This window comes from Cervus elaphus, chromosome 12 (genome assembly GCF_910594005.1).
Source record: "Cervus elaphus chromosome 12, mCerEla1.1, whole genome shotgun sequence".
In the NCBI taxonomy this organism is placed as follows: domain Eukaryota; kingdom Metazoa; phylum Chordata; class Mammalia; order Artiodactyla; family Cervidae; genus Cervus; species Cervus elaphus.
The window spans coordinates 65,131,613-65,145,295 of record NC_057826.1 but is presented as its reverse complement, the minus strand read 5'-3'; the positions used below and the strand labels follow the sequence as shown (position 1 = coordinate 65,145,295).

The window sequence follows — 13,683 nt, the reverse complement described above, 5'->3', positions numbered from 1 at the left end:
GCAGGAAGAAAAGGGGACAACAGAGGATGAGATAGTTGGATGGCATCACTGACTCAATGGATACAAGTTTGAGCAAGCTCTGGAGATGGTGAAGGACAGGGAAGCCTGGCGTGCTGCAGTCCATGGGTTCACAAAGAGTCAGACATGACTTGAGTGACTGAACAATACAACAATTCTCCAACTTCCAATTCTGGCTCCATGGCAGAACTTAGAACACTGCTACAAACACCTAAAGTGTTGGATAAAACAAAAGAGATCTTTAAATTCATTGCAAACCTCATAAGAAATAAAAGGGAAATCCCCCATTGCCTAAAACAGAGACCAAAGAGCTTGCCTTTAGAGGCAATTTTCAGATCAGGAAATGGGCTCTAACAGTTAACTTTGGGTTTCTACAGCTACACACAAACTGAATGAGGCTGGACACTCCTTGAAGCAGATAGTTGGAATGAAATCCCTGCATGAAGCCAGAATCCTCCAAGAGTGGCCACCTCAGTGAAAGAGAGGGTAAAAACCTGCATCCTCTAACTCAAAGAGATGACAAAGAAATGAACCTTTTCCTGCAGTTGAGGTCTTGGGCTAGTGATGGCCCTATGACACCTGGCAGAAACAAATGTGAAACTGAAGGTCACTTGTACAGCCCAGACCTCACAGAATCCTTCAGAAAAAGGAGATGGACTCACAATTAAAAACTTACAAGCATTCAAGGAAACGATCCACCACAAGAAACAATCAGCAGACACAATAAACATCCCAAGATAACAATCTGACACAATACCTCTGAAATTATACAAGAGGGAAATAAAACCATGAAAAAGAGAGCAAGACACTAGTACAAACTGATACCCTCCCGCTCCTCTACATGCCAGGTGTGCGCTTATACCCTCAACTTTTCTAAATGCCCTACATGCAACCACAGTCTTGCCTACATGATGATGTCACTAGAAGTTCCAAAAAGATCCACTCCATCCATTTCTTCTCAACTCCTGTCAATATATGAAATGCTCAATGTAGTCACCCTTTTTGCTTAAGACAGTGAATTTTTTAAAAAGTACTCTTAAGGTCAATGTATTAATGTAATAATATCTGCAAACATCGACGTCTGAAATGGTTTATTTATTTAGCACGCCACCATGAGGGAATGGAATTCAGTTCCCTTTAAGTTTGAAAGAAGGAAGACAAGTAAGCAATTCAGAACAAGGTCACTGGGCATCCAAAAGGACAAGAAGAAAACAAGAGGTGTCTGAAAGAGATGGAGTGAATATGAGAACATAAAAACTCTGAAAATGGGTGTTGATTTTTCAAAGACAGTTTTCTTACTTTTCAGTTTTGCCTAGGGTAAATACTTACTTCTTAGATTTCACCTAGAGTTACTCATGTCTTACAGCCTAGTCAAAAACTCCTCTCAGATTTTATTGCTAACAAAGATTTCCCACCCAGCCAATCTGGAAGTTCCTTGACAATAAAACAGTTTTCACAACAGCTTCCAGTCACAACCAATCTAAATGACTTATTCAGAATAATTACATGTAGAGAAACCCTTGAGCAAACTCGATGGAAGAGATAATTTCAGAGACTTGGACACCCCAGAGAAAAGCAAAGCCCTATCTGTTTGTTCTCATTTTGAGACAAATTTCCTCCCTTTCTACAAAATTCCGATAAAGTAAAAGGATATTTCTTGCAGAACCATGAATATTTGGAGTTGAGACTCGGGGATCAAAAATAATAATAATTAAAGGTGAAAATTTCAGACAATAAATTAGTCAGTTGCTTTGTCTACCAGCATTAAAACGTTCTGTCCTCTGCTGTGCTAAGTCACTTAAGCCGTGTCCGACTCTGCAACCCTATGAACTGTGGCCTGCCAGTCTCCTCCGTCCATGGGATTTTCCAGGCAAGAATACTGGTGTGGGTTGTCATGCCCTTCTCCAGGGGATCTTCCAAACCCAGGGATCAAACCCACGTCTCTTATGTCTCCTGCATTGGCAGGTGGGTTCTTTTACAATTAGCACCACCTAGGAAGCCCTACTATACTTTAACTCTCAACATATGCAGGCATACCCCCAAAATACTGTAGGTTCAGTTCTAGACCAATGCAAACAAGGGAACACTGCAATAAAGCGAGTCACATGAATTTTTTAGTTTTCTAGTGGATATGAAAGTTATGTTTATACTATACTGTAAGTCTATTAAATGTGCAATAGCATGTCTAAAAACACAATGTATATACCTCAATTAAAAAATACTTTATTGCTATATTTCAAATTTTTTAATCTATATAATTTACTCCAAACTCTTTTTAAAAATGTCTACAAACTTCATAGGTCACACTACTTTAATACTACTAATTATATATACTGCTATTTATAAAATAAAGTGTCTACAAGAGAAAGTCTATTTAATAGATATTCAGATACACCAAAAAAAAAAAAACTGTATTGCTAAAAAAATGCTAATGATTATCTGAACCTTCAACAAGCCATAATATTTTTGCTGATGAGGGATCTTGCCTCCATGCTGATGGCTGCTGACTGATCAGGGTGGTTGCTGCTTAAGGCTGAGGTGGCTTTGGCAATTTCTAAAAATAAGACAATGAAGTTTGCCTCCTTGATTGACTTCTCCTTTCACGAATGACTTCTCTGTAGCATGCAATATGGTTTGATAGGATTTTACCCACTGTAGAACTTCTTTTGAAGTTGTAGTCAATCCTTTCAAACCCTGTCACTGCTTTATCAACTACATTTATGTCATATTCTAAATCCTTTACTATCATTTCAGCAGTCTCCACAGCATCTTTACCAGGAGATTTCATCTCAAGAAAACTACTTTCCCTGCTCATTCATAAGATGTAAGTTCTCATCTGTTCAAGTTTTATCATAAGATTGCAGCAATTTAGTCACGTCTTCAGGCTCCATTTCTAATTCTTAGCTCTCTAGCTGTTTCTACCACATCTGCAATTACTTCTGCCACTGAAGTCTTGAACTCTTCAAAGTCATCCATGAGGCTTGGAATCAACTCCTTCTAAACCTCTGTTGTTGCTGATATTTTGACCTCTTCTCATGAATCACAAGTGTTCTTAATGGCGTCTAGAATGGTGTATCCTTTCCAGAAGGTTTTCAATTTACTTCACCCAGATCTATCAAAGGAATCATTATCCTGGCAGCTATAACCTTAAAAAATATATTTCTTAAAGAATAGGACCTGAAAGTCTATAAAGTACATCTTGATATACAGGCTGCAGAATGGGTATTGCGTTAGCAAGCATGAAAACAACGTGAATCTCATTGCACATCTTCATCAGAGGTCTTGAGTGACTAGGTGCCCAAGAGCTCATTGTCAATGAGCAGTAATATTTTAAAAGGAATCTTTTCCTCTGAGCAGTAGGTCTCAACAGTAAGCTTAAAATATTCAGTAAACCATGTAAGTAGATGTGCAGTGATTCAGGCTTTGGGTTCCATTTACAGAGCACAGGCAGAGTAGATCTGGAATAATTCTTAAGGGCTCTAGGATTTTCAGAATGATGAGTATCAGCTTCAACTTCAAGTCACCAGCTGCATTAAACCCTAATAAGAGTCAGCCTGTTTGAAGCTTGAAGCCCAGCACTGACTTATTTCTAGTTATGAAAGTCCTAGATGGCATCTTCTTCCAATACAAAGTTATTTTGTCTACAAACGTAGCCACTTTTACTGATTATCTTAGCTAGATCTTCTGGATAACTCACTGCAGTTTCTATATCAGCACTTGTTGGTGCACCTTGCACTTTTATGTTACGGAGATGGCTTCTTTCCTTAAACCTCATGAATCAACCTCTGCTAACTTCAAACTTTTCCTCTGAAGCTACCTTACCTCTCTCAGCCTTTACAAAATTGAATAAAGTTAGGGCTTTGCTCTGGATTAGGCTTTGGCTTAAGAGAATGTTGTGGCTGGTTTGATCTTCTACCCAAATCACTGAACTTTCTCCATATCAGCAATAAGGCTGTTTCACTTTCTTACTATTTATGTATTCACTGGAGTAGCATTTTTAATTTCCTTCAAAAATTTTTTTTTGCATTTACAACTTGGCTAACTGTTTAGCACAAGAAGCCTTACTTTCACCCTATTTTAGCTTTCAGCATGCCTTCCTCACTAACCTTAATCATTGTAGCTTTTGATGTAAAGTGAGATACATGCAATTCTTCCTTTCACTTGAACACTTAGAGGCCAGTGCAGGATTATTAACTGGCCTAATTTCAATACTGTTGTGTCTCAGAGAATACAGAGATGAAAGGGGAAGGAAATAGATAGGAATGGCTGTGCAGTACAGTGGATAGCTAGGGCTCAGAGTATTTATAGAGGAAATGAGAAGCAACTACTATGGATGTGTGATTTCTTTGGGGAGGGGGTATTAAAAAGTTTCCTGAAACTCAATAGTGGTGATGGCTGCATAATTCCAAACCATTGAACTGTATACTAAAATTGGGTGAAATGTGTAATACATGAATTTTAATTTTAATAAAGTTTTTTTTATGTTTTTCACAGTAGAATTTCCATAAGAATTGGTAAATTCAAGGTCTAGAAAGGAAAAACAAAGGATTATCAAAAGCATTTCATTCAGATGGAAGTCAGACTGCTTTCCTGCATATTACAGATAACATTATAAGAGAATGGGGTGGTGAAATGCATATAGCATACAGAAATCAAAGGAAACATGAGGAAACTTGAGTCAGTATATTAGGAGTTCATCTACCCAGGCTGATAACTATTGACCTCACCACTTCAAACTCCTTAGGTCAATTCAGGACACCTTATTCTTGAAGTAGTCTACTAGGTTTCTAGACATTCCAAAAACAGAAAAAAGCAGGTATAAGGCGGCTGATGATATCACATTATTACTGGCTATAATTACGGTAAAGATATTTATCATGATATATATATTTATACCATGAAAAGAACATTTTATGCAAAGATGGGCAGAATAAAGGACAGAAATGGTATGGACCTAACAGAAGCAGAAGACATTAAGAAGAGGTGGCAAGAATATGCAGAACTATACAGAAAAGATCTTACTGACTCAGATAACCACAATGGTGTGGTCACTCACCTAGAGTCAGGCATCTTGGAGTGGGAAGTCAAGTGGGCTTTAGGAAGCCTCACTACAAACAAAGCCAGTGGAAGTGATGGAATTCCAGTTGAGCTATTTCAAATCCTAAAAGATGATGCTGTGAAAGTGCTGCACTCAATGCGCTAGCAAATCTGGAAAACTCAGCAGTGGTCACAGGACTGGAAAAGGTCAGTTTTCATTCCAATCCCAAAGAAAGGCAATGGCAAAGAATGTTCAAACTACCGGGCAATTGAGCTCATTTCACGTACTAGCAAAGTAATGATTAAAATTTTCCAAGCAAGGCTTCAATAGTACGTGAACCAAGAACTTCCAGATGTTCAAGATGGATTCAGAAAAAGCAGAAGGACCAGAGATCAAATTGCCAACATCCACTGGATCATCAAAAAAGCAAGAGAGGTCCAGAAAAATATCTACTTCTGCTTTATTGACTATGCCAAAGACTTTGACAGCATGGACCACAACAAACTCTGGAAAATTCTTAAAGAGATAGGAATTCCAGACCACTTTACCTGCCTCCTGAGAAATCTGTATGCAGGTCAAGAAGCAACAATTAGAACCAGACATGGAATAACGGACTGGTTCCAAATCACGAAAGGCGTACATCAAGGATGTATATTGTCACCCTGCCTATTTAACTTACATGCTGAGTACATCATGAGAAATGCCGGGCTGGATGAAGCTCAGACTGGAATCAAGACTGCTGGGAGAAATATCAATAACCTCAGATATGCAGGTGATACCACCTTAATAGCAGAAAATGAAGAGTAACTAAAGAGCCTCTTGATGAAAGTGAAAGAAGAGAGTGAAAAAGTTGGCTTACCATTCAAATAACTATTCAAATAACATTCAAATAACTATCAACATTCAAATAACTATAACCATGGCACCCAGTCCCATTACTCCATGACAAATAGATGGGGAAACAACGAAAACAGTGATAAACTTTATTTTTTTGGGCTTCAAAACCACTTCAAACAGTGACTGCAACCATGAAATTAAAATATGTTTGCTCCTTGGAAAAAAAGTTATGACCAACCTAGACAGCATATTAAAAAGCAGAGACATTACTTTGCCAACAAAGGTCCATCTAGTCAAAGCTATGGCTTTTCCAGCAGTCGTGTATGGATGTGAGAGTTGGACCATAAAGGAGGCTAAGCGCTGAAGGATTGATGCTTTTGAACTGTGGGGGTTGGAGAAGACAAGATCTTGAGAGCCCCTTGGACTTCAAGGAAATCAAACCAGTCAATCCTAAAGGAAATCAGTCCTGAATATTCATTGGAAGGACTGATGCTGAAGCTGAAGCTCCAATACTTTGGCCACCTGATGCAAAAAACTGACTCATCAGAAAAGACCCTGATGCTGGCAAAGATTGAAGGCAGGAAGAGAAGGGGATGACAAAAAACAAGATGATTGGATGGCACCACCGACTCAATGGAAATGAGTTTAAGCAAGCTCTGGAGATGGTGAAGGACAGGGAAGCCTGGCATGCTGCAGTTCATGGAGTTGCCAAGAGTTGGACATGACTGAGCAACTGAACAACAACAATATATTTATTATATTATAGTATAATATAATCATATTTACTATCATATATATCATGTGTATGTGTGTGTGCATGCTAAGTTGTGTCTGACTCTTGGTGGCCTCATGGACTGTGGATCGCCAGGCTCCTCCGTCCAGCGAATTTTCCAGGGAAGAATACTGGAGTAGGTTGCCATTTCCTACTCCAAGAGATCTTCCTGACCTAGGGATTGAACCCACATCTCTTGCATCTCCTGCATTGGCAAGCAAATTCTTTACCACTGAGTCACCAGGGAAGCCATATATATATATGTGTGTGTATGTATGCATACAGACTGTTGATATTACATTGTTATTGGCTATAATTACAGCCAACATACTATATTGTATATAATTACAAAAAATCATTCTTGTAAGTATGCCTTATGAACACAAACTAGCAGTAACATTGTTTCTCTCAAAAATTTAACTAACAAGCTCCAAGAACTATCCAGCTATTAACTGGTTAATTTCAACTAGTTTCAAAAGCACAAATATATTTCTCTGTCAAACAAGTGCCATGAATACTGCTGATACTCAATATAATTTTGTTGAGTGATTAGACAATCATGAACAAAAATAGTGTTCCTCCATATCTGTCAAATCAATTCAACATATAATTTCCCTCCCTCTTTCCTTTGAAATTATTACTTCAATGACCATCTCAAGAAATCACGCAACAGACAACTTGAACCTTTATTTGAGGTCATCAACTTCATGTAGGTATAGTCTGTTTACTGTAGACTATTGCTAAGGAAAACGGAGATAGGTTAAAATTAAGAACTGTACATATGGTGGTTTGGCAAGAGGACGGCAGGCTGATTTCTCTATTTTAAAATAAATTTCAGGGTAGGATACACACTTGTTGGCTATTGTCTACAGTGCTAATTTTCTTTAAATAAGAGAAATTTCACTTATAAAAATCGAAATGCCTCCAATGATGATAATAACAGGTAAGAGACAATCTGTCCAGAAGCAGCTGAGAGGTAATACACTAGGTCACAGCCACTGACCTTTTTCAAGTCAAAGCACCAGAATGGGTCCCACTCTCCAGGTCCTTGGATTGTGAATCCAAAGAGAATAAGGGAAAAGAAAAAGTTCAACTCTGAGGAGTTAGATCCAACACATTTACTGGAAACGATGGTTTCAATTCTTTTTTAGTCTTTGATTTCACATTGCTCACTACTAATGCTATATATTTATCAAAGGGCAATCTGAACTATTTGACTCTCTTTCAACATCTACCTGTATATCCCAAGATGTTGCACAAAAAAGGTGAGAGACACTAACTCACACAAACCTTCAAAAGGCATTATTTGAAGAATAATATATGCAATTCTCGAGTTCATTTTCAACACAGCAAATAATGTTCCCTTGTGTTGAAATATTATAGCTATTCCTTGATGTTATTTTTTCTCATACAAGGCACTAAAACAGTTTTCAAAAGAAGCTATAAGATGTCAACAGTACAAAGAAATTTTCATATATAGCAGGTTTCTGGAAATCCCAACGAAAATCAATGTTGACAATATGGGAAGTATATTTGAATTTACTTAAAGGGAAAAATTCATTCTCCCATGTTTAGAGACAGGGGAAACAAGCAGATTAAATCAGTGTCATATGCTACTCCAGATACTATTCACTCTTCTGTTTACTTTTTATCCTAGATTCTTCTGGGATAATTTTTCTCTCTTTTGGGGCTTCACGAAACCAGGCTTCCCAAGTTTACTTGCCATGCAACTGACTACACATGGCTCTGGAACTTAAGCTCTGAGAGCCTCAACTGGCATTTACCAGGATTTAATGACATAGACATGTTTGTATGGGTCAAATCCTCAGAGAACAATGAACCAATAATACCTGTAACAAGTGCACAGGGCAATGCTATGTAGCTAAGCTTTTATGAAAACCAGAACTGCCTTTCATGTTTGCACAAGTTCTCTGACTTTTAATTTCTAGAAATTTAACCATATTTATACTTCTTAGAAAAAATGAAAAGGAGCAAATGGAATTCTTTCTTAGAATGGCTTAAGTCATGTGTAAGGGGGAATCCTGACTAGGTCAAGTCAAGTATAACCAAAGATCAGGAGCAAAATCAGTCTTCTCTTTTAAGATATCCATAAAAGCAGTTTTTGCGTGGCAATTAAAGTGCTGTGTGGAAAAAGTTCAATTAAGGGCATATTTACCTAGGAATTCCTAAATCCAATGCAAGTTACCAGAACTGAAAGTACATGGGAAGCAAAGCATTAGTTAACTGTGTATTGTTTGTTCTGTCCTTTATGTACATGCTCTGTTTTCTATTTCAATAGTACTAAAGTTTTTAGATTCAACCTATGAGAAAATTTCTCTAGGTACCATCTTTCTTCAGGGTTAAAGTTACCAATGAAAAAAACAAAACATTCTCTCCTTCTCTCTCTCATATATATGTATATGCAGATATATGCAGAATAAATGCAGAAATAAAAATGCAGCCACCTCTACTGCCTCCCCAATAATAATCTACTCTTTAAGTAAATGTGGCAATACTAGAATTTAACTCTCAAAAATCTCTAGTGCATTGTGCCTGATACCCAGGTGGTGTTCAGTGTTTACTGTTTGTTAAGTGAATATTGAAAATATTTGGGACACAAGCTTTTGCTTTGTTATTGTGCATATATATTCCACTCATAAAAACACATAACATACACACATAAATCTACATATAGCCCATTAGTGTCAGCTCCTGAAAATGTCCTCATGACAAAAAGTGAAAGATAAATATGCCAGAATGGGACAGGATGATGACAATTAGAGAAGTTACATAAGGAAATTAAAAACAATTCTTTCATAGTCTTTTTTTATTTACTACAGTGTGTTATTCTTTCTTTTTCTTTTAAATTAGGGTATAGTTGATGTTTCATGGTCTTTTTGATGTCAATTATCTTGGTTTCCATGGAAATTCACAAGTGTCTACAAAAAAGTAATCTATTCCTACTTTGAAACTTTAAGACTGCTCTTGGCCATAATATCACACATAATTATAAACAATCTTTTCACAACCTTATAAGTGTCATTATCAGAGAATTTATATTTGAAAGGAAGCCACATATTTACAAGTAATATGCAACATGCAACAAATCTCAACAAAAATGAATATTCATTGTATCATTTATCATTTAAAGAGTAGCTACCAGAAGTTCAGGTAATTCTCACATTAGTGCACTAACATTTTTACTAACCACTCATTTCATTTCGTTGGTCTTTTCGTCCCCCAACAAGTATTCCTAAATTTGTTGTGTGTAGTGTTTTGTGTTTTTTCTCCTACCTTTATCCTGTACTTTAAAAACAAAAAAAAAAAACCTGGGGAGAAAAGTGTATTGGGATTTATTTCGTTTCGGGGTTTAAAAATATCTTAAGGCAACACAGAGCTTAACTCCACAAGGTTGTTTACTCGGAGGTCGGTGTTCCGAAGAAGCAAGCCATTTTTTAAAAAGCGCGGAAAATAAGGTTCTTGGGGAAAAAACCAGAAATGTATACAAAGAATAGATAGGAGCGCAAAACACATCAGTCATCGGCAACAAAACTGAAGCTTTGTGGCTCTGTATTTGTAAACAAAAGGTCGGGGCCAGCGCCCCGCCATGGTACCCAGGATGTTAAGTATGATGGGCACAACCCCGTGCCCATCCCAAAGCGGTCCGCAAAGAGCCGCCTCTCCAGAAGGCTCCAGGTTGACCTCCACTCGGGACCAAACCCTACCGGAACTCTTCTGTTTCCAGCTTGGGCGCTGCGGTCGACCATCCCTGCTTAACTTCCCTTCAGTCACCCTGGCATTCTTAAACCTCCTTCAACTATCTGCACTTTTTCCAGGCATCCCGAAACCCAAGGAGGCGCCAGCGACCCCCGATCCCGGCTCTCCGAGCCTGAGCTCTCGGGGAAGCCCACCTGGGAGGTACCCCGGCGGCCGGCTTACCGAGCAGCGAGCCTATGAAGATGACGACCTGCACGGTGGTGGTGAACTGGCGGTACAGCTGCGCCTCGCCAAACTCCCCGAGCGCGCTGCGGTTGGCGCCCGCCGCCTCGGCGCTGGACACGTTGCGCGGCTCGCTGGCATTTCGGGAAATCCAGCTACCGTTATGCCCCATGGCGAGGCTGGGGCTCCCGCTCAATCGTCGCCCGCCCGTGCGCTCGCCTCGGACCCCGGCGCCACCTTCTCCAGCCCCGGGCGCGGAGGAACGCGCGGGTGCCTGGTGGAGTCCTGGAGAACCCCGGGCAGCCGCGGATCCCCTCAGGTCTCCACATCGCCAGCCCCGGCTCCTAGGAGGCGGGGAGCTGAGAGGGCGAGGCTTCGCCCCATGCCCGCTCCCTCCCGGGTCCCCGTCAGCAGCCACATGAAGGCGGCACGGTCAGAGCCCGCCGAGCGTTGTCCGTCCCTCCTGGGTGGTCAGCTCGGCCAAGCCCACTTAGCAGAGAGGGAAACACAGGAGGTTTCTGATAGTCAAGGAGGGCGCTCTTTGCTCCCGCCGCCCTCTTCAACCTCAGCTCCTACCACCGAAGGCCAGGACAGCCCTCTCGAGTCTCCTCAGACTGACAGACTCAGGCCCTCTCCTCAGAGGGAAGAAAACATTTGGCTGAAGCCCTTTTTCAGTCCTGCTGGCTTCGAGGCTAGATGGCCATGGGAAACCCGGAAAATGGCCAAGTCAAATGCTTGGCGTCCCGAGGGGACCCTGGAGCCCCTCACAGCGCTCATGGTCGGGGTGGAAAGCTCTGAACCTCCCCAACAGCCTCGCCCTCAACGCCCGGCCCGGCTGTCCCTCAGAATGCCCGCGAGGTCTCCTGCCCAGCCCCTCGCTGAGCGCTCGGACCTCCCGCCTCGGCGCGGGCTGCAAGGATCTTGTTCTGCAGCCCCTTTGCTTCTGCGCGGCCCAGTGCCCCGTTTCCTGGACCCGCTCCGGCTCTCAGCTGCAGCGAGAGAGCCTTCAGACTTTGCGGGGACACGAGAAGACATCCCTAGGAGGAGTGAAGAGCCACCGTCTGCGATGGCACCGGACTCCTGCCGTGCGCCTGGGGCAATGAGGAGCGCGCGGCCCGCGAGCGCTGTCACGTGACGCGCGCGGCCCCGCCCTACGCTCAGCCTGGGAGAGGGGAAGGATGGCGCCATCTTGCCCCCCCCCTTCCCATCAACGATCCTGACAGCACTGAGGCGCCGGATCTGGCTCCGGTGGACAAGCCCGGTGCTCCTCCAGGGCTTCTCATCTTTTAATGCTGTCGTTAACTACTCCTTATCTCTTCAGCTGGGGCTGCCTGAGGCTGATAATTCCACGTAGTCGCTGCCACCTGGGCACGGAGCCCAGTCTCGTCCGTCAGGCCTTGGGTGTAGCTGAAGTTATTTAAGAAAGATGGGATTTAGAAATCCAGTGCACTAGTTTCCTGGGCCTTTTTCATTTAGTCCCATTTCGTGGTGCAGTGGTAAAGAATCCGTTTGCCAATGCAAGAGGCATAAGAGACTAGAGTTCCATCTCTGGGTGGGGAAGATCCTGCGTAGTTGTAAATGGCAACCTGCTCCGTTATTCTTGCCTGGAAAATTCCATGGGCAGAGGAGCCTGGAGGTCTACAGTCTATGGGTCACACACGCATAGGGACACACACACACACTCACTCACACTCACACATATGATACAGTCCATAGGGACACACACACACCCCCCAACCCCGACAGGCTGGATTCTGGGATTGAGGAGTGAGCAACTTTCTGCCCGCTGATGGAAACAATTGGGAAGCTGGGATGACCAAGTAAACGAGAAAAAAATGGCACAAAGAAGCCTAATGGTAAAAGAAACAGGTATGGCATCCAAACAGAGGATCGGGAGGAAAGAGAAAAGGAGAAATGAGATGAAAAGACAACTAAAAATTTGCCTATTTTGACCTTTTTTTTTTTTTTTAAATAAGTGAAGGACACAGTAGAGGGCTTTGACATAGTGATGGGTAGGACTAGGTCCCAGGACAATAAGTTACGAATTGATTAAAATTACAGTTATTTCTTGGTTGTCTCAAGGCTCATCATGCCACCATAGGGCTACTTCTCTTTCCCTGGTAACCCTAATTACTTTTTTTTCTTATTTAAATCGGAGGATGATTACAATATTGTGATGGATTTTGCCATACATCAACATGAATCAGCCTCAGGCATACATGTGTCCCCTTCCTCTTGAACCTCCCTCCCACCTCCCTCTGCACCTAATTACTTCTCTTGAAAGGGCTCTCCAAAGACCTACCTTCTTCAGTCTTCCCAGTGTTAGCATATGGGTGCTGATAAGTATTTCCATACCTATAGAAAGATATAGGATCCATTTATGTTCAAAAAAATTCCTGGATTCCAGCTTTCTTGGCTATGTATCAAAGAGCAGGAAGGGACTTGGATAGGGGAAAGAAGAGATGGAATAGGACTGGAGATAACTGCAAAGACCCAGGGGAAGGTTGGGGGGAAGTGAGGAGCTTATGAGTTTTATTGCCCCCTTCCTTCTTCCCTTTCATCATTGACTGTCTATTCCTCCTCCCTCGTGTTCCCAACACTACACTGTTACATGTCCCTGCATGGCCTCTCACTAAAGGTGGAGAGAAGAAAAAAGCTGGCAGTGTTTTGCATCAGTAAACCCAAGCAGCAGTGTGCTAAGAAAAGAGGGATCCTTATGGCTGCTGGCTACTCATCTGGACTAAGTAGTTCTATTTCCAAATGGCTATTTCTATACCTATACAACAGACATAGACAACTGCAGGTTATTATGCAAACATTACTAGTGTTCAGTGGTATCTCATTCTCCTTTTCGGCATTTGTAGTTGTTGTTTAGTCACTAAGTCATGTCCAACTCTTTTGTGACCCCGTGGACTGCAGCCCACCAGGTTTCTCTGTCCATGGAATTTCCCAGGCAAGAATACTGGAGCAGATTGCCATTTCCTTCTCCAGGGGCTCTTCCTGACTCAGGGATAGAACCCAGGTCTCCTGCATTGCAGGCAGATTCTAGACTGTCCAAGCCTTATCGTCACACAGAAAA

The 13,683-nt window shown here is 41.6% G+C and overlaps 1 protein-coding gene across 2 annotated transcripts in view; it reads right to left on the bottom strand.

Annotated features, from left to right (window-relative positions):
* GPR176 (G protein-coupled receptor 176) overlaps positions 1-11,678 on the bottom strand; it is a 114,047-nt gene extending 102,369 nt beyond the window's left edge. Inside the window, exon 1 of one of the 2 annotated variants that reach the window (XM_043919241.1) lies at positions 10,824-11,678. In XM_043919241.1, the coding sequence (XP_043775176.1) occupies positions 10,824-10,933 (110 nt within the window). In that variant the 5' untranslated portion in view covers positions 10,934-11,678. Of the gene's footprint in view, positions 1-10,604 lie in introns of both variants that reach the window. The other variant, XM_043919240.1, reaches the window with a different exon arrangement.
* Positions 11,679-13,683: the final 2,005 nt, after the last annotated feature.